The sequence below is a fragment of the Parasteatoda tepidariorum genome, chromosome 12, assembly GCF_982258835.1.
Source record: "Parasteatoda tepidariorum strain Cologne lab strain chromosome 12, Ptep-v5.0, whole genome shotgun sequence".
Lineage (NCBI taxonomy): Eukaryota > Metazoa > Arthropoda > Arachnida > Araneae > Theridiidae > Parasteatoda > Parasteatoda tepidariorum.
The window spans coordinates 66387165-66407192 of NC_141766.1; the positions used below are offsets into that span (position 1 = coordinate 66387165).

The window sequence follows — 20028 nt, forward strand, 5'->3', positions numbered from 1 at the left end:
TAAAGAAAATTTTTATTTGGGAACGGATTACAAGAAAAATTATTCAAACTCTTAGACATGGCAACAGTGTAGCCACAATCTGAAAAAACTGAGAAGAATCGGAAAAATTTAAAAACTGGTACGAAATGATAGAAGAAACAAAAGGTTTTAACGAATTCGTACTAAAGAAACAAGCTTGTAAATTTTAGGAAACATATTTAGTTGTTAAAACAGACTAATTGCATTCTTAACATATAAATTGAAATTCAAACTATAAATTTTTTAACAGCCGCATGAAATATTTATCATCACTTTTTTAAGTTTTTCCACTCTATGATCACCCTGAGTAATCACCTTGAGTTCTACTACTGTAATTTGAAAGAAAAAAAAAGGCATCTTTATGAAAAGCTGTGACCCTCTTCAAGGATTAGAAGGATAAGATCGACTTAAATCAAAATGAATGTTACTTAAAATGAAATAAATTCTAAAAGACATTGCTATGAAAAGAAGATTTGCTGTGAAAAGAAAAATATACTTTCAAAATTTACATTTTAGCACTAAATATTTAATAAAAATGCTTATAATCGATAAAATTTTAAATTTTAAAATCGATAAATTTTATAATCGATATTTTTTAATTAATATATATATATATATATATATATACTTTTCTAGCAAACGATAAATGAAGCGTTCAGCTTCCAAAACCGCCAGAATCACTTTAATATATATATATATATATATATATATATATATATATATATATATATATATATATATATATATATATATATATATATATATATATATATACTAATAAGAAAACAGTTGCATTTTTAAATTCTACGCCATTCACAAAACTATACTATGATAGTTTTTGTTATACATGAAACCTTTGACGCAGATGGAATACCGGTTTTCGTTAATATATATATTTTTTTTGACACTCGAATTACAAGTAAAAATATATTTTGGTGTAATCAATTGTAAAAACAATCTAATAATTACTAAGAATATTTGTTAGAATATTGGTATAAAATTTGCGATAAAATATAAATCCAAAAAAAGTAGTTTGAAATTTTTTTTTTATAAATATTGAAAAGTTCATCAATAATTGATTTTGTAAATCGAAATTTCAATGATGAATAATTGTTTTTCTTAGGTCTAAATAACTGAAAATAAGGGTAAATTTTGAAAGTTATTGTTTGAAAGTGAGACATGTTTAGAAAATTTTACCTTTAACGCAGAAAAAGACATCAGTGTTTCATGCTAAATTTCAAAACTATAAATTATTAAAATACTAAATATAATATTTTTCGTTTATTTTACCTAAATTAATTCAAAATAATGAAAAAAATATGAAAAACATATTTAATAAAAAATTTGTGTCGAAGGGTTAATATGCGATCGATTTCTTAGAGCAAGTTTTAGATTTCTGCCACAATCTTTATTTTTCAAAACACCGTTTCAATAACTTATAAGTTAAAGTATTATCCTTTCTCCAATAACCCTTTCAGTAGATTTTAGCTGAAATTGTTGAGGGCTATTAATGTTTATTTGTTCTTTTAATTACCAATTCAATTATTTGACGTCCCACAGTGGACTGATTGTTAAGACACGGTTCCCAACAGATCACCGAAGTCAAGCATCACTGGCTACGGTCACGGTCAGTGTGCGCGTGGGTGACCACTTGGATCAGTCTGCGTAGGGACCGAGGGTGTGCGGTATAGGTCCTCGTTAAACTGTGCAACCGTAAAGTGCTCGACTTCGCGCGCAGGTCGTCGGGCTACCGAAGCGGGGGTGCCATCCCCTCCGCAGAGGATCAAAATTGTGATGGCATGACTTCGGATCATCCTGCGGGATGTTTCCCAGACCGTCGCCAATAGCCCATTGTGCAGCTCTAGTGCGACGTAAATTACCAACAACAAATTACCAACAATTATTTGATAACCCAATTAAATAACGCATCATACAACACAAAAGTGCACAGTGCGATGAAAAAAAAAAAAAGAAACGAAATACCATAAATAACTTTTGATCTAGCTATTGAATCTTCCCGCACTAGGACTCAAACCTATTAGATTAAAAGGGTGACCTCAAATATAATAATTAATTAATGCTGACGATACTTAAAAATACTACCATATTTTTATAGTTGAAAAAAAGGGTATGTTTTTTAAGAGAAAGTTTGTTTCTTGCATCTATTCCGGTAATTCAAAATATGTCTGCACTAATTAAGTAGCATAGCTGAATAGGAGAATCTCATTGATGAGTTTTTCATAAGAGAATATGTCCCTCAGTGGGCTGATCGTTAAGACACGGCTCCCAGCAGATCACCGAAGTCAAGCATCACTGGCTGCAGTCAGTGTGCGGGTGGGTGACCACTTGGATCAGTCTGCACAAGGACCGAGGATGTGCGGTATTGGTCCTCGTTAAACTGTTCTACCGTAAAGTGCTCGACTTCGCTTGCAGGTCGTCGGGCTACCGAAGCGGGGGTGCCACCCCCTCTGCAGAGGATCAAAATTGTGATGGCACGTCTTCGGGTCATCCTCAGGGATGTTTCCCAGACCGTCGCCAATAGCCCATTGTGCTGCTCTAGTGCGACGTAAATGAACTACAACAACAGCAATATCATAAGAGAATATATTTCACCAATCAGGTTGTCCCTTAAAGTGAGCTGAAATGAGTGAATTCATGCAGTGAGAATAAACTTTAAAAACCTTGGTTCAATTATTTTAGTTCACTGTTCTGCATTAGCTGTTTTAAGTTCATTGTCTTTTAATTTACTGAATGTTTGGTGCACAGTGCAAACTTGGCGAAAAAGCAAAACCGTACCTTATTTTTTACAGACACAATATGGCAACAATTAGGAATATGACGCAAACTTTAGCCTTGAAGCAGAAGAACCGTGTAGGGAAAAAACATGACGCAATACAACGTCAAAATGTTGTTTGATGTTTATATTGACATTACCCTTTAATTTTTTCGATAATTGAAAACATTCCGTCTTGTTGATCAGTTCTTCATTGTAAAACGTGTCGTTTCCTCGCTAATATAAGTGTTCATTCACACAAAATCTAGTCAATTAAATTGCTGGCTTCGTGTCCACTGGTAAGTACACATGCGTTTATTTTACATGCCAATATTAAAATATATTATTTTACATATTTGTTTCTCAAAATTTATATCATCGTTGTATAGTTATGTTAACCAATATTATTTTTTATCTTTAAAATATTTTTAGGAACAGTGTAACGTTATATACGAATCCTAAGTCACTTTCTTTTCATTTTCAATAACGTCCTATCAAAAAAATTGAAATTTTAATTTTTGACAATATAATATAATAATCTGTCCAATAGAGGTAACAGTCGCAATGCGTTATCAATATTATCTAATCGTGATACGTAATTAATTAAAATCCTACAATATTTATCACTCTTATTAATATATAATTTGTTATTTAGGATAATCGTTTTGTTTTCCATTCACAAAAAATAAATACTTTTTGCTATATTTCTCTAAGAGACCATAATGCTAAGTATTTTTTATTGCTAAAATTTTAAAATTAATTGTTTAATTAAATATGATTATTTAGTAAAATGAATAGTTAATTTAATAAATAGATTTGTTTCATTTAATTGTTTCAAAATTTGACCTCATTTTTAAAAAATAAATTCTTTGAGAAATACTTTAATGAATTTGGCTTGTAGGTGCCTTGGTTCTTCTGTGAATAGTGAGGGTAAAAAAATTGAAATTAAGTTAATGAAAAATATTGATATTAATTAGCAAATGCACAAGTAACTCTTTGCTTAACTAATAGGTCCAGATAGTGGCTACCCTCTACCACTATTTTTGAAGGTCACCAATCCAAATTGTAGACATTTGACCTTGAGAAAGGTTTTTAAAAAGCAACCTTAATTTGAAAATGGACTCGATTGAAAACAATTTTACTTTCTAAGTTGGTAATAAATTAAATTTTTGAGTTATTTAAAAGTAACTTAATTTGGTAAATACAAAATAATTCAAAAAAAAAATTATCTGGGGAAATACAGAAAATCCTATTAATCTACCACATGAAGGTTTCTAAAAGTATTAAAAAAAAACTGCAGTTTTGCATATTCTCTTGCCCTTTAATTTTATGGAGAATTTTCCGTGATCTGTGGCAGAATAACCGCCCAAATTTTGGCAATTTCCAGGCAGCGGCCCGTGAGAAACTAAAAGAAACATTGCAGAAAGGGACCAACTCATAAGGTATTACTTGTAGCCACCTCCAGGCAAACATCTTAATGTTTTTTGTTTTTTTAAAATTTACAAGTTTAAAATCTATTTGGCACCTTGGCGATTAAGTTTGGCATGACAGATCACAATACGAAAATGTCCTAAATTTTTTACTCTATATACAGGGTATCTGCGCTCCTGGAAAGTCATGAAATTTAGTATTGAACAAAATTTGTCATGATTTTAACTATTTTTGTTAAAAAAATTCATGGAAAGTCTTGGATTTAGGTGGCCGAGAAATCCAATTTTTAAAATGGAATCCTCCCTCCCCATTTTCATGATGTTCCAAATATCTGAATTTGTAACAAAATCCCCACTCCCAGTCATATTTGATTAAAATTTAAAATGTTTTTATCATATTCTTTAAAAGTTATGGTCTTCTTTCAAAAAATGAAAGAAAAAACATAATTTCTAGAGTGAATTATCTTTTAAACTTCTGTGATTACCGAATTTTTAATATTATTTATTTATTTTATTTTATCTATTTAAAATTCTAGTTGAAGCAAGTCTGTCATTAACGATTTTTTTTTATTCCAAAATGAGAAACGAAAAAAATTTCTTTCCTTTTCGATAAACAAGAAAAGTATGTTTAGAATATAATTCAGCTGAAAGAAAGGAAAAAAATTTTGCTTTTGTATTTTTTTTAGCTATTTTATTTCTTCAACTCTTTCCTTACTCAGTTTTTTAAATTTAAAATCTATAAATACAGAAATGATTGTGCTCCGGAATTTTATCCGGAAGTGTCCATAAATCCAAGGTCCAGAAGTTCAAGAAATCATCAATCACATTTATGTATAAAAATTCTTGTATATTACATTTAAAAATATTAGAACTAGAATTTATACTTGGCATCTCTTTCATTTGTAAATATTTTTTTTAGTAGAGTAATAAATGTGATTAGAGATAAAAGTAAACTTAAACATAATTATTAATTTAAATTATGCCACATATTTGCATATATGCCGCATCATTGATATTTTCATGTTTTGAAAATATCAATGATTTAAATTTGTAAAAACATTGCATTTTTGAAATGCGTCATTAATGATTTTACTAAAAAAAATTTCAGGATTTTTTAGTTGAGCTCACAATCACCCTTGTAAATATGAAGATACAGAGTATAACAGTTTTGGTTATACAATCATTTCAATTAATGTTATTATAATGCTTTTTTAAATTTATTGTTGTGTTTTTGTTGGAGAAAATAATAACTTTTTTTAAGTCATGAAAAATTCTTGGAATTAGTCATGAATTTGAAAATCTAAAATGTAGAAAATCTAAAATGTAAAGAAATAGATTTCGGTTTGAAAATTAAACTTTTTTAAAAAAAAAAACTCATAAAGTCAAAGTTATAAGTTTTATACCACCAAAATTTGTACTTCTTGTATTTGAAAATTTTAATTTCTAATTTTTAAAAATTAATGAATGAAAATGTAATTTTTTTATACAAGTTATGTATAATTTTTTCATACTACTTTTTAGCTAGAAAACTGAGCCATTAACCACTTGAAAGTTCCAGTTTTTGCATCCCTAAGTGGAATTTGATCAATTGTACAGTTTTTTGTTGCTGCAGCAGAAAATAAATTGATTTCACGTTTATAAGGTTTGTGAGTAATATATAAATTTAACTGAAATTTTTTAAAGCATTTAATATTCTTTTAAAAATGCATTGCTGTCAACTTGTATGGTTGTTGCAAATTATCTTACTAAGTTAAGAGTGCATGATAGTTCAGTAATTGAAACACTGAACTACCTTCATGAAGAACTGGGGTGCGATTCCCGTTTATGTCTTGAAACCCATCCGACTTCAAATCAATGGGTACCATTTGGGAAGTAAAGGCAGTTTCGTACACAATGCTGGCCAGGTTGTCATGGTCACGAAAAAGTGAAGCCTTAACATGGCACCCCTGGCCCACTATGGGCTGTTGCAGAAATGTTTTACTGTAAACTTCTTTGTCAACTGATAAACATAACTGATTGATTAATATATCTTATGTGTGAATTATTGACGTGATATAGTAGGTAAGACAATTTTAGATTTAATTTTTGAAATTAGGATTTGTATGTGAACATACAAATGTTGCTAACACTAAAACAATTTCTATTTAACATCTATACATATTTGCACCTATAAAAAGATCAATGTAGTTTTTGCATATAAAGTTGCTTAACTATTTCCCTTACCAATATTTTTGAAAAAAAAATGCAGGGAATCAGCATATTTTTTTATTTCATTAATAAATACAGTGCAGAACCCGTTATCTAGAAATCAGAAAACCAAAAATCCGGAGCGAAATTTAAATTCATTTTTTTAAAAAATATTTTTTTCCTCATAAGATTATAGGATTTTTCTTTCTTTTTTGAAAGATGTTTACCTTACCATCATTTTGGAAATAATCATTATATTACTTCATTGTTTTTTCTTCTTTTTAAGATTATTTCCAAATATTTTTTTTTAGTTGGGTTTAGCAAAAAAAACGGCTTTTTGTAGCTATTCATAAAACTGGAAAAATCAGTTATCCGGAATAGCGATGGTGCAGATCGTTCCGTATAATCGGTTCCCTACCGTACAATGAACTAAAACAAAACATAATACTAAGTTGAAATTTTAATTTTTTTACGTGTAAAAAATATTTAATTTACCATCATTTTTCGATCCCAAATTATCTCGACCAATGAAAAAAGTTAAATATTAGTCTTTGTATATGTTCAAATCTTCATAATCTGAAAAATCATCTGCATTACTTTCACTTTGGCTCGAGAACGCCATTTTTTTAAAAAAAAAACTTTTTTCTATATCAACCATCGTATATACAATTGTACAAATTACGTCTGCAGTCCCTCAAATATTGGCAAACTTCCAATCACTGCAGATTATTATTATTTTTTGTTGTGCTTCCGACCGAATTGAAATGTGATAAAACAAAATGTATCGACGAATTTTGCTATGTCCAAGTTTAATCAGGATAATAAATATTTGCAATATATAGGTACATACGCGAGTTAGCTCAGGATAATCAGGGAGGCTGTTTAAAAACAATCTGATTTCAATAGGATTAAATCAGTCTGAAGCAATCTCCAATGTTCCATGTTACAAGGAAAGGATCCTTGCTGCTCATTGAATTTCGACCTACTTGCAAGGCTGGATATTTATTTTATAGGCCCAAGAGAAAAACAATTGTGGGCCCCTTCCGCAAAACATAAAAAGTCTTATCGCGTTTTGTAAGATTTTTTAAAAGGTTATTTTCACAATTGTAATTTATACTTGATTCTACTCTCTATTTATAATTATCTATAATATCTATCTGCCCTGTGGCAGAATTTTTTCGGGCTTTCTATGACAAACTTCCTTATCACTAATATTTTGCTTTAAGATACCTTTAATTATAACAATTACTAATTTAAAATAACAAGCGTTGTGTTTACGGAAGAAAGTATAGAATAAAAATTTTAAATTGTAAAAGTAATATTTTTTTTTATTCTAATATTATATGCGATATTCTCGCATTTTGTAGGCGGAACAATGCAGTTTCAAATTTTATAAATCATTACACAAATTAAAATTCATAAATAAATTAAACTTTCATAAATTAAAAATCGTGAAATCCGTGCAGAACTCCCAAAATAAAGATCACGAATCACTAGAATAGGACTTTTTTACGAAAGTGATACTCAAATAAGTGTATGTAAAATATGTTCTTTAAAGAAAGAAAAAATGAAAGAAAGAAATCATTTCTAGACCAAACTTTGCGATTTCTGAATTTTTTTTAATTAATTTGAAATTCTAGCTGAAGTCAGTTATTACCTATTTTTTTAAAAAAAATCTGGAATGAGAATGGAAAAATCATGTTTATTTCTTTCCTCTCTGATGCACAAGAAAGATATCTTTGAAAAAAAATTCTGCAGGAAGAAAAAAATCTTTCATCAAAAACTCTAACATTCTGCAACAATATCGCCGTGTTGCAGCAATTCTGCAATGGAGTCTAACTTCGTAGATGTACTAAGATATTAACTTTGTAATGCCTCATGCTCACCGATGTAATACTTCATGTATCTCTCATACATATGACTGACTGCACAGGAGATAGTATGAAAACAAGAAACTTAACTTACAGATTCAAATTTTCACCTAGATAGTAGATAGACAATGAAATGGGCATCAATATTCACAAACAGACACTAATGTGCAATGGATATATCTCTTTGCATGATGTGGTATTTCCACACCTGCAGATTCATTGACTGTAATCGTCACTAAAAGTATATCAGACATCTTGGCATGATGCTAGTTAGAGCCGTCAGGTAACTGTTGAACAGTGCCACAGAATAACATCATCATGGATGCTAATAACCATGCAAGCAAGCGAAATATGTCGATGAAAAAGAAAATGCATGAGTTTCGGTCAACCATCCATGTTAATCCAGTGGTCTAATTTACATAACATAGATGCCAACTACTAAATGTTCAATATCAACTATTAAAATCACTAAGATAGGTAAATCTTTGCAAATTACCTATTCACGACTAATATTGCAGAAAGATATGGGTTAATTTCCTGCTAATAATGCACATTGCGACCGACCAGTCCCCGATGAGCCTTCACTGAATTGTGGAAGATATTTTTTTATTTGTCAAGGTATTCTAATATTTTAATAACTGATTCATTTCATAGAATCGTGCATTGTTTTATAATTGGTCTACTTATGTATTTTCTGGAAATTTTTTCCATAAATTAAATATGAACTCTGAAACAATTTTAAGATAGCAGTCTTACTCTAGTTTAATTAAGAGTATTAATTCCTAAACTATCATAATGCTGACCTTGTATTATGAGCAAACTAAATATCTAAAAATACTAAAGAAAACAAATTGTGATGGAGATTTAACATGTTAAAAAAAAAAATCTTAGAATAATATTGAAAATTATAAATAAATATAAATGTGATAGTATTCAAAATCAGATCTGTAGACCCTAATCTATGTGTAGATATTAATTACATTAAAAAAATTTCTTTAAAGAGAATTATATTGTAAATGAAAAACAGTGTGAATAAATATAATTTATCTAAATATAAGTGTACTGTGTACATACATTAGTAAGGAGAATAACACGAATCCCATTTTTAAAAAGTTAGCATGCTAAAGGTTTATAGACTTTAAAATTCTGTACAAGACTAAAATAAATAATTGAAAAATAGTTTTCTTTATTTATAAAAAAAAGTAAATGAGAATTTTTTTTTTTACTATGTTAAATTCTTGATATCCAGTGGCTGAGTGCTAGCGCTCTTGGGCCAGGCAAGGTTGACTCTGCCTTTCATCCTTTCTGTGGGTCAAAGAAATGAGTTCCTAACAGGCTTGGGAACTAAACACTGGAGATTTTGCATTAGACTGGCCACCCAACAGGAACATCTGCTCTTGCACCCCTGAGCCCAAGGTCGAGAAAACTGAGATGGGCAGAGTAGGCTTTGGCTCTCTATGGTCTGTCGTGCCACTGAGTTGATATTGAATTCTTAATTCCTATGATCATCTAAACATATTGGACACTTTTAGCTTCTTCTATTTGATGTTTTTTGTTTCCCCTCAACTCTAACCTGTGACTAATATTGTATTGAAAATAATGTGCTATCAAATATAGTTTATTTGTCACTAATTTCTTCTGTCTGTTGACTGTAAAAATTATGAATAATCTATTTTTATTCTTCTTGTAATATTTTATTTGATTGCAGTCTTTATTAACTTTCATTAAAAAAAAAAAATTTTCATATTGCAATTTTATTTTCAGTTTTTTATGGTCGCAATGGAGAGTAAATCAGAAGAGTCAACAGCTGAAATAGCTGTGCGACAGAGGAAGTTTGGTTTACCTGATTGGATGGTTAACAACATTGAAAGGTTAAACTTTGCAACAGATTTTGAGCAATATGCTTGTAGCCCTCCTGAGACAGAAGGTTTCCTTTCAGACCTCAAAGACAGTGTAGATTTACCAAATGTATCAGAGCCTTTTTCTCCTGCTGGTAAGTTTTTTTATTTTTTTTTACAAATTCTCTTAATTTTTTTCTAGCTTTTAGTTTCTTAAGTACTGTTATTGATTTCAATCATCTGTTCTGAAATAATTTTGAATATAAAAAATATATAACTTTTTACTATTTGTTTGTTTCCTTATTTTGATATTATACTCGTAGTCTAAATGGAAGCAGTCTCGTATCTTGAGAAATAGACATCAGCTCAAAAATTTCATAATGCATTTATGCAACATTTTCAAAACATGAATGCTATGATTACAAACCTCACCCTTTGGATGTGTAAAAGTTAACTTCAAAATCTTAAATAGGAACTCTTATTTTTTATTGCAGATTTTGAAAATTATTTAAAAGAAAAGAAAATCATGAGAGATACGCATTGGGTCAAAACTCTCAAAATACTTGTATGAAATGTTTTAAAAATATGTATTAGTGTGATAACAAACCTGACTCAACCATGTCATTCCTAGGGTTTTGTGGGGTTAGCTTCAGTAACTCCTATATTTGTAACTCCCTTTTTTCTTTTCTTTTTTTTTCTCTTTTTGCAGATTTGGAGTTTTAAGAAATTTACCCAGATTTGACTTGCAGATTCTTGCCTTTTGGTTCACAAGTAGTGCTGTAATTGCAAAATGAAGAGCTTGAAAATTGTTTAAAATAAATATATCTCTAGAAATAAATACTAGATCAAAAAATTAAATAGAATTATTTGATATTTAAAAAAATCTAACTAATGACACCAAACTTGACGTCCTTCTCTACCCTCCAAGATATAACTGTCGATGATGGGGTTATTTTGAAGTAGTAATTTTTTTTAAATGATTAAATATATGTTTAAATAAATACTCAGAAACATTTTAATTTTCAAACCTTACTTTTTGGGAGTTTCACTGCTAAAGATGCTCAAACTATCGTTCTTTTGAATGTTTTTTTTTTTTCTGTCCCAAATCAGAGGATTTGGAAGCTTGCCCTAAAGAAGTCCAAATATAATCATCCTTATTAAAATTTTATTTTCATTTCAAAGATTGTTCATTGTTAAACTTTAACAGTCAGGAAGTGTATCCAGTTTACTTCCTGCCAGGTATAATTATAATGTTTAATTATAACTATATAATTAGTCACAACTAAATTTATTACAAATATAATAACAATAGTGATAAAAATAATCAAATTATTTTTATGCGTAGTATGTGTCCCAATAAGTGAATGTGCTATGTTGCTTAAAGGGCAGCATTGGTTCATTAAGTGTTAATATTCCTAAGGGACATTTTTGTATGTAAAGGACATAAAGCATGTTCATTGATGCAAATTACTTTGTTATACAGTGATAAGATTCAACCAGTATGCACCAAAATTATCTTCTAAGATCTTTAGATCTTGGATATGTTTTTCTTTATCTTTAATAGTTTTTCTCTCTATTGCATGCCTCAAAATCTTTTTAAGCTTACTGATTCTTGAATAGTATAAATCCCTTCACTAGGCATATATCATGCAATAAACGGTTTTCTTTATCATTAATAGAAATTGTAGTGGTAAATTTAAGAAAACCAAAGTATATAAATTCTAAAAAATTGTCATGTAAAATTTGAAATTAATGATCAGAATATTAAAAAAAAAAAAGCTGGCCACTAATGGGTTTTGACCTCTCAACCGAAAGTAGTATGTGCTTTAACATTGAACCACTGTTCAGGATTGCTACAATCTTTTTCTTCTTGATAAACAGCATAAACGTTTTTTGAAAATTGTTTTCTAACCATTCAAGTGTTGGTAAAAAAGGAATAATAAAGTCAAGGAGTAAAATGTAAATGGTTGAGGTCTCTAATGGTATAGACATCCTTGTTTTTCTCTATATGGTTCTATATATTATATTTATTCTTTACTGTCCACTGTTCTTTTTCACTAAGTTTTCTATGCAGTACAGAACAACACCAGATATTTCAATTAATAAGAAACATTTTAAAAGAGTTACCTGTCTTTTCAAATGTATAAATTGTTGTATTATAACTTGTGGAACATTTAGCAATGTATGTTTCTTATATTGAATATAGGGATGTAACTAATATTCGGTATTTGGCCCTTTTGTCGAATATTCAGTATTCGGCCCTTTTGTCGAGTATTCGTCAAAGTGTTATTTAGAAAATTATTTTTGGACAAAGTTTTTTTTGGGGGAAAATTTTAATAGAATTAATAAAAAATTATCTAAAATCATATTTTTTGCTGTACGTTATTAGAAATAGATTTTACATATATATCTTAGGTTCTGAAACTTGTTAATTTATGTTCTGAAATAAACTTGGAAAAGTGAAATTTAAAGAATCAAAACTCTAGATTACTTTATACTGAATCATGAGTTTCGTAATGCTGATTTTCTTCTTTGTGTAATTATATTCAGGCAAGCCAATTCATCATTTTTTCATCACTTTATGTTTTAAAAACTGAAAACTTTTTTTGTTTAATTTTTGATTTTCTTTTTTCTTTTCGTTTTAACTTAAGCAACATTATAGCGGAGCATTTCTAACAGACTTTATTGTTTTATTGTCGCTTTTTTTTTACGAAGACAGATAACTAGTCACATTGAAAACTGTGATTCTCAACATTAAAGTTATATTTCAGAACTAAGATAGAACAATTTTTTTCTTTTATTTTTTTTTTTAACTTTTATTTTTTTCCCAGCATTTTTTAAAGAGCAATTCTAATTAGCGTTATTCTTTTCTGGTCACTTTTTTCTAAAAATACAGCAATTTGAAAAAGTTAAATTAACACTTAAAATGCTTAGCTTTAAAATTTTTTTCCAAAAATTAGGATAGATTTTTATTTTTTCTGTTTTGCTTTTGTATCTTTGTTTTTTATTTCTGGATGTTTCTCTGATAACACTGCAGTCTTAAAAGCTTTTCTGATAGACATATCTTTGAATGTCTTATAATATTTTCCGGAATTTTTTTTTATAAGTTTGCTTTAAGAATTAAGCGGATATTTTTTTCTCTATTTCTTTTTTTTTTTTTTTTTTTTTTTTTTTTTTTTTTTTTTTGCAACTTGAGTTTTTTTTTTAAAGCTGTTAGTTTTTTTTTATCCTAGATATTTATAATTATCTTAAACATTTCTAAAAGTTTTTTCCCTGTATGTCCTGCTGTTAGCTGTATTATTGTACACCAATAATACAGCTAAGTTTTGATTATTTTCAAAAATGATTAAACTTGATTTATGTAAAAAATTATAATTGTTAATGATTTTCTTTTTTTTAAAAATGTTGCTATTTAACTGCCGAGTATTTGGCCAAATCACTATTAGCTACATCCCTAATTAAATATGAAGTAATTTGCCATTTCAACATTAAGTTCTTTATTATTTTTTTTCAGTTGATGTAAAAGATTTGAGCAAGCTGAGTTCAATCCAAAGTGAACAGCCTGTTAGTCAACTTCAACCCCCCACTAAACTTATCATAAATCAGGCTGATCAATTGCCTATGCTGCATCAAGCATTGAGTAATTTAAAAATTGAAGAATTCTCTTCTCCTGATAGTACGCCTTGTGTGACTCCTGAGCCATCTCCTGTTGTTCGACGAAAAATGAGTAATCCAGGTGATACAGTTATAACAAATCCTGGTAGATGGTTTTATATGGGAAAAGTTAGTAAACCAAAGAAACTTACTAAAGAACAACTATTAGAATTAAAAAACAAAGAAAATAAAGCTTTGTGTGAAGAAAGGACCTCTGTAATCAATGCTGCTTCTAGAGAAGCAATTTTGAATGCTAAGCAACATGGCATTAAATTAATGATATCTAATTTTGATTTGAATGCTGTGAGTCCAACTTCTTGGTAGTGAACGTTCAACGCTGTGTTAATTGAATTGCATTTTTTCTTTATTTGTCATAAAGCATTGTATGTTATTCATTATCATGTTTATTGTTATGCTTTTATTTAAACGTATAGCATTTGCTATACTTGAAAGCCTACTAATATAATTTGAATGTATCAGCTTGATTAGGAAAGCAAAAAAAAAATATTTTTATTATGTCACCCTAATTCTAAATTCTTTTCAAAATAATCTGTTTTGCAATAAAGCAATTTTATTATTTTATAAAACTGTCTTGAAAAATCCTTGCACATGAATTATCCAACGTAGAACAATTCTCAGAATAGATTTCTAAAGCATTATTATTAAATGTTTAGAAATTTAGTTGTGTAAATTTTTAACTTTTTTGAAAATAGTTAAATATTAAGTTTAGCTTTCTTTACTCATTTTTATTATGCTGTTACTTAAGATAGTTATTTTATTACGATTGTTATTATAATAATATATAATGCTAAGAAATGAGGGGGGAATGTCCTCTACAGAAGGAAAAAATGCAAAATTCTTAGCATTTGTAGAATTTATATTCGTAATTCGCTAGTTTATGTATGAAATATATCTGTGTATGTGTTGTATAAAAGCATTCAGAAGTTAGATCATATTTTATCTGTATATATTATTTAGTTGTAAATATATATATTATGCTGCAAATTGTTTTATTTTTTGTTTCAAATTAAACTGGACTCAATCTCATTGTTTTATGAGTTAGAATATTTCATAGATTTTATCTTGATTCCTTTGGTTTTAAATAATTTTTTTTCATGGCACCTGGATATTTTTTCTGGTTTTACTAAAAATTCACCATTTGTAGTTATTTATTTTTTTTAAAAAGGAAGAAAATTAGCAATACAAAATCTGTAAAGCTTTAAAAAAAAATGAGCAATAATTCTGTAGCAGTAAAATGTCCATATTTGCTTTGATCAAGGTTTTATTAGAAAATGAGTATTTAGTTGTTAAAAAGTCACTTGCATGATATAAGAACTGCATAGCAGAATAACTTAGTTACATATTAGTTCACAATGCTACAAAATTGTCAGTTACTTGTAATGTGAGCCACATCATGGTAACTATTACTGAATTTCACTATTTCTTAAACCTATCAACTCCAGGATATACGTTGATATGAAATTTCAACTTGTTCAAATTATTTCTTTCCTCCAAAGTAATATTTGATTCTTAACATTTTATTTTATATCATAATTCAGTTCCATTTTTTTTACCCAAAAAGATATAACTTATATATTTTTCAACATCTAATTTAGTGTATAGTTTGGCATATAGGGAAATCTTTGTAATTTACTAAATTATTTGATGAAACGTTTTTAAGAATTTAACATATAATTGTAACAAAAGATACTTAAAATATAAAAAATTTGTTCTCATATATTTTTTACTTTAATTTAAAAATGTTATATGGATAAACTGTGTAGAACATTTCTCACTAAAGATGCCAACAGAGATGATTCCTTTATACTCTTTGAAAATCAAAAAATGTTTTAAACTCTTACTAAGCTATCATTTTACATTATTAAAAACATTTAATTCAGTAGCATGTCATATTGATTTCACTCAGTGACATTAATGAAGAGCAAAATTGCTGATTAAGTCTTATTTATTATTTACTCTAAAGAAAATTTTAAGTCACTTATCTTTACGGTTTGAATTAGTCTTGAAACTTTCCTTTCAATTTCTATATAATGAACTGTATTAAAACACAGTTTGTTTTTGTAAGCTGTGGGTAAACAATCTGTCTTTGGTCTTAGTTGGTATTAAAGCTTTCTTTACTATATTCAAGTAGATAACTTTCAATTATATCTAAAACTTATGTATTTTGTAAATTTAATTGTTTTTTAACAGTTCACATTTTAAATTTTGTCCTTGCAATGTTGCACTCTCTTTTTTCTCTTGTAATTTCTTAATGGTGTTGGTGTTTTAATCATTTCTTAGATATATATTTTTTAAAAATGTGTGATTTATTTGTTTATGTTATTTTGCTGTGCCTGAGACAGTACTTTAAATTCATTATACTTTCATTCATATATTTTTTCCTGTTATCTGTTGGCAGAAAAGTCTTGTTGTTTATGTCCTCTTTAAGTAGGTATAATAAAAGCAAACTGCTAATTTATTTCAGACTTATATTTCATTGTTACACTTTGTTAAACAAACTTACTGATATTGTTGAACTTTAGAGCTTTATTATAATTGTTTATGTTCATCTAAAATATTAGTGATATGTATATATTTTTAGATCATTTATTACATAGAATTTATCTTACACAGTTTGAATATTATAGTTCTATTCTAAAATAATTGAGCTTGTATCATTCTAATTTAGATGAATATTGTGATTTTGTGGGACTGATATTGTAAAAGGAATTGATTGCTTTTTAGATAGCTTTTCTGAAATGCAATAAATTTGTTATTGTTGGCTTTAAATATTTTATTCTTATCACTGATCAGCTACATGCACTTCAAAATGTACCAGCCACACTGTGATCTTATTATATTTTTTTTCTTTCCTCTATCGTTAATATATATTTCTCAAAATATAGACTATAATTAAATATTACACCTTTATATTATGGTTTTAGAATTTATTTTTTACATGAAAAAAAAAAACACTTTTTGTCCTAATGGAAAAATTAATTCATATATCTATTGAAAAGGTTTTTTTTATTTATTTATTTATTTTTTTAAGAAAATAAATTTTAGAATCATAAGTATTACTATTTCCATACAAACCTCAATAGGTTAATTACTTTTAAGAATAAGTCTCCTCCCAAACAGTTTTCAGCTAGAGAGAATATTTAGTTTATTTTTTACTCAGCTTGCATTATTAACTAGCTTTGGTGCATATCAATGTTATCATTCTATTTTTTTTCCCCATTTCCAAAAATTAATAGAAAATTCCAACCGATTTCTGACTAGCTAGAATTTCCTAATTTCAATTTGAGCTTAATTCTTGATTACAATCTAAGTAACTAGTGTTTCCTAAATGTTGATAGTCAATTAAAAATTTTCCTTTTCTCCAACATGAACAAAGTGGCAGGCAAAATTAAATAGAAGAAAATAATAAATTATTTACTTTGAAAGCTATGAATTGAAATAAAACTACTAAATAAGGAAATTCTGCAGATGTGCGTAGCCCCAAAGGCTCAATATGGTGCTAGTTGCTAAAATTTAAGAATTATTTTTGGAATGTAACAAAATAATTAGAAGTGCTTTATAAATTGCTAATGAAGCAATATTTTCGATATGTCCTGTTTTTATCTCATGAATTATTTTGTATTATTTTCTGAGTTGGTATTTAAATTAAAAAATCTTTAAATTGGTTAAGTTATTGATTATAGTAATCTTTTTTTTTTATTATTATCCTGACCCCTTTTTTTTTTTTTTTTTTTTTTACTTAAAAACCAAATTTCTTACTGAAAAATTGGGCAGCTATCTCTGTAATAGCCACATATTTTAATTGATAGTAATTTTGTTGAAAAACAAAATTTTAGTGCAAACAATGAGATGTTCATGTGTGTTTGTATTGTGCTGTTAGTCAATTTAACTTTTGTGGAGGCACTGGAACAATAGAAATTTATTAAAAAGAAGTTGGATAAATTTTTCTCAAAGGTTTAATTTTTTTTTTTTTTTTAAATATATATTTATACCATTCCTACAAAAGTTTTTGTTTTGGATTGCCGCTAAAAATGTCACTACTGTTTTAAAGTGTGTGTTTCGTTTTTTTTTTTTTAAATTTATTTTTATTTACAATTCTATCTAGTTTTTACTGAGTCTTTACATATGTGTTTATATATGTATTTCAACTATTTTTTTTTCAACCCTTTCGACTTATTTTAGTTTAATTAGCTTACATTATTTTATGATGTTAACAATTAAGAAGGACATTAAACTTTGCTTACATTTTGTGTGTGACAAATTTTAAATCCTTGTAATAATTGTAGACTAATAGAAGTAGAAATTATAAAAGAAGCAACTTACTGACCACAATAATCTTTAACATTTTTAATTTAATCTTTAACATTTTTAATTTCATGCAGGTTTTTTTAGTCATTTTAAAAACTCAGCAGTAAATGTATTTTGATTTTTAACGTAATTAAAATGAAAAACATAAAAAATTTTAATTGAGAAAATTCGGTGATGCGAAATATAAATTTTACAATTATCTTTTATGGAATTTTATTTTAAAAGAGAAATATTATTTTTAAATAAAAATGAAAAATATTTCTGTAAAAAACGCTTTATTGAAATTTCAAAATAAATGCATTATAGATTATTCATTTCGATTAATTACAAATGGATGGGCCCCCATTATCACCAGATCTCTTCCTACGACTTTCAAGTCAAATTTGATGAACAAGTTTTTAATTGATGAAGATTAAAGATCCCAAAATATATCTAAATTGTTATTAAAAAAAACAATAGATACGTCTGTCGTCTTTGTTTATACCCCCAGATCCCATTGGTTTAACCCATTTTAGTCCAAGAAAAGAAATTTCGTAAAGGTGGTATTATTTCGATTGAAATATGTTTAACTTACATTCCTAAGACAAAAAATAAGTTTCGTGCATGAAAAATAATATTTTATTTAAGAAATAAAATGGTGCTTATACGCACCATTGGTCAGATCAAAGAACAATTCGTTTAGTTCAACAGTTATATTTTTAATGGAAACATTTTGGATGCAAATGGACTTTGCATTTGATGCATAAATAAATCGTGTGGTTTTTGCACACTTTACATCGTCTGCTGGCTTTTTTGTTTTCATGTCCACTTATTGTATGTCCGACTCTATCAGTCCTAACTTTATTTGGTACAGCTGCGGATGATGGGCGACCTTTGTTAGGATGGGTAACCTGTAATGCATAATACTTTCACCAGATGGATTGTTTTTGGATTCCGGGTAATAGCTATATTTTTGAGTTAGTTAAAATTCTATGTAGTTTCCATGAATTTACCATAACGCTATCAATTTCTAACCTTGAAACTTGATGCGGTAATTAGCTATAGCATTGTCATGTAGGTCTACACCTCTCATATGCTTTTTGTAATCCGAAATAGTGATGGGTTGTGAAATCACAAGTTCTTTGCGACTGTATCATTCGGCATTTACAACAGGGGCAAAATGGTACCGTTATTAGTAACAATTATTGCCACACTATTGTCGTTTCACTTTGGCACATTTTTTTACATCTTTGTTGAATGCAAAATCGAAGGAAATACGATGTTTTTTTTTCCTTCATATTTTTGGAGTCATCCTATATACAACCAGCGATACTATTTTCGCGAGCTGTGCCAGATGCAAAGAAACCTTTTTCTTTCAAAATTTCGAATAAGCCATAGGAAAAGGAAAGTTATCAAAATTAATTTTGTGCATCTCAGATCTTGGAAACAACACTAAGTAACTTGAGAATAACGCTTCGCTTGTTCCTAATGGCATATTTTGTAAATCACTGTTAGTCTCAATACCTCTATAAGGAATGAATTCGAAAAGGTATCCGAGCACAAACTCAAAAGTTTAAATCCAACATTTAAACTTTAGACATTTATAAATAAACTATGAACATTTTTGATGCACAAAGTACAAACATTTTTGATGAATGCCTTCCGAAATAAGGCACTATCTCTTCGTCAACTGACAAATGTTGAGAAAATATTCCAAATTGTAGATACTTTTGATTTATTGCATAAAAAATGGGCGTAGCTTTGCAATTATGGCTGTTTTATCAAGATAAAAGTTATCCGACAAATGAATATTCTGCTTTAGGCTTTTAAATCTGTTTCGACTCATGCATTTCCGAATTATTCGCAGTACTTTATCCTCATCTAAAGACCAGTACTTATCTATTTGAGGAAGTGTATAGTATCCAGAAAGAATTAGTATACAGAATAAA

The 20028-nt window shown here is 28.1% G+C and overlaps 1 protein-coding gene across 1 annotated transcript; it reads left to right on the forward strand.

Annotated features, from left to right (window-relative positions):
• The first annotated feature begins 2827 nt into the window (after positions 1-2827).
• On the forward strand, positions 2828-16561 carry LOC107440749 (uncharacterized). The gene is made up of 4 exons (XM_016053766.4): positions 2828-3090; positions 5743-5863; positions 10044-10272; positions 13632-16561. Exons 3-4 carry the CDS (start codon positions 10050-10052, stop codon positions 14093-14095), a joined length of 687 nt encoding a protein of 228 aa, XP_015909252.1. The 5' UTR covers positions 2828-3090; positions 5743-5863; positions 10044-10049; the 3' UTR covers positions 14096-16561.
• Positions 16562-20028: the final 3467 nt, after the last annotated feature.

Bases quoted from the DNA above. Each gene is read 5' to 3' on its own strand.
- LOC107440749 (XM_016053766.4), top strand. From the start codon at position 10,050: ATGGTCGCAATGGAGAGTAAATCAGAAGAGTCAACAGCTGAAATAGCT. The intron at 10,273-13,631 runs GTAAGTTTTTTT...ATTTTTTTTCAG, and splicing joins AGAGCCTTTTTCTCCTGCTG to TTGATGTAAAAGATTTGAGC.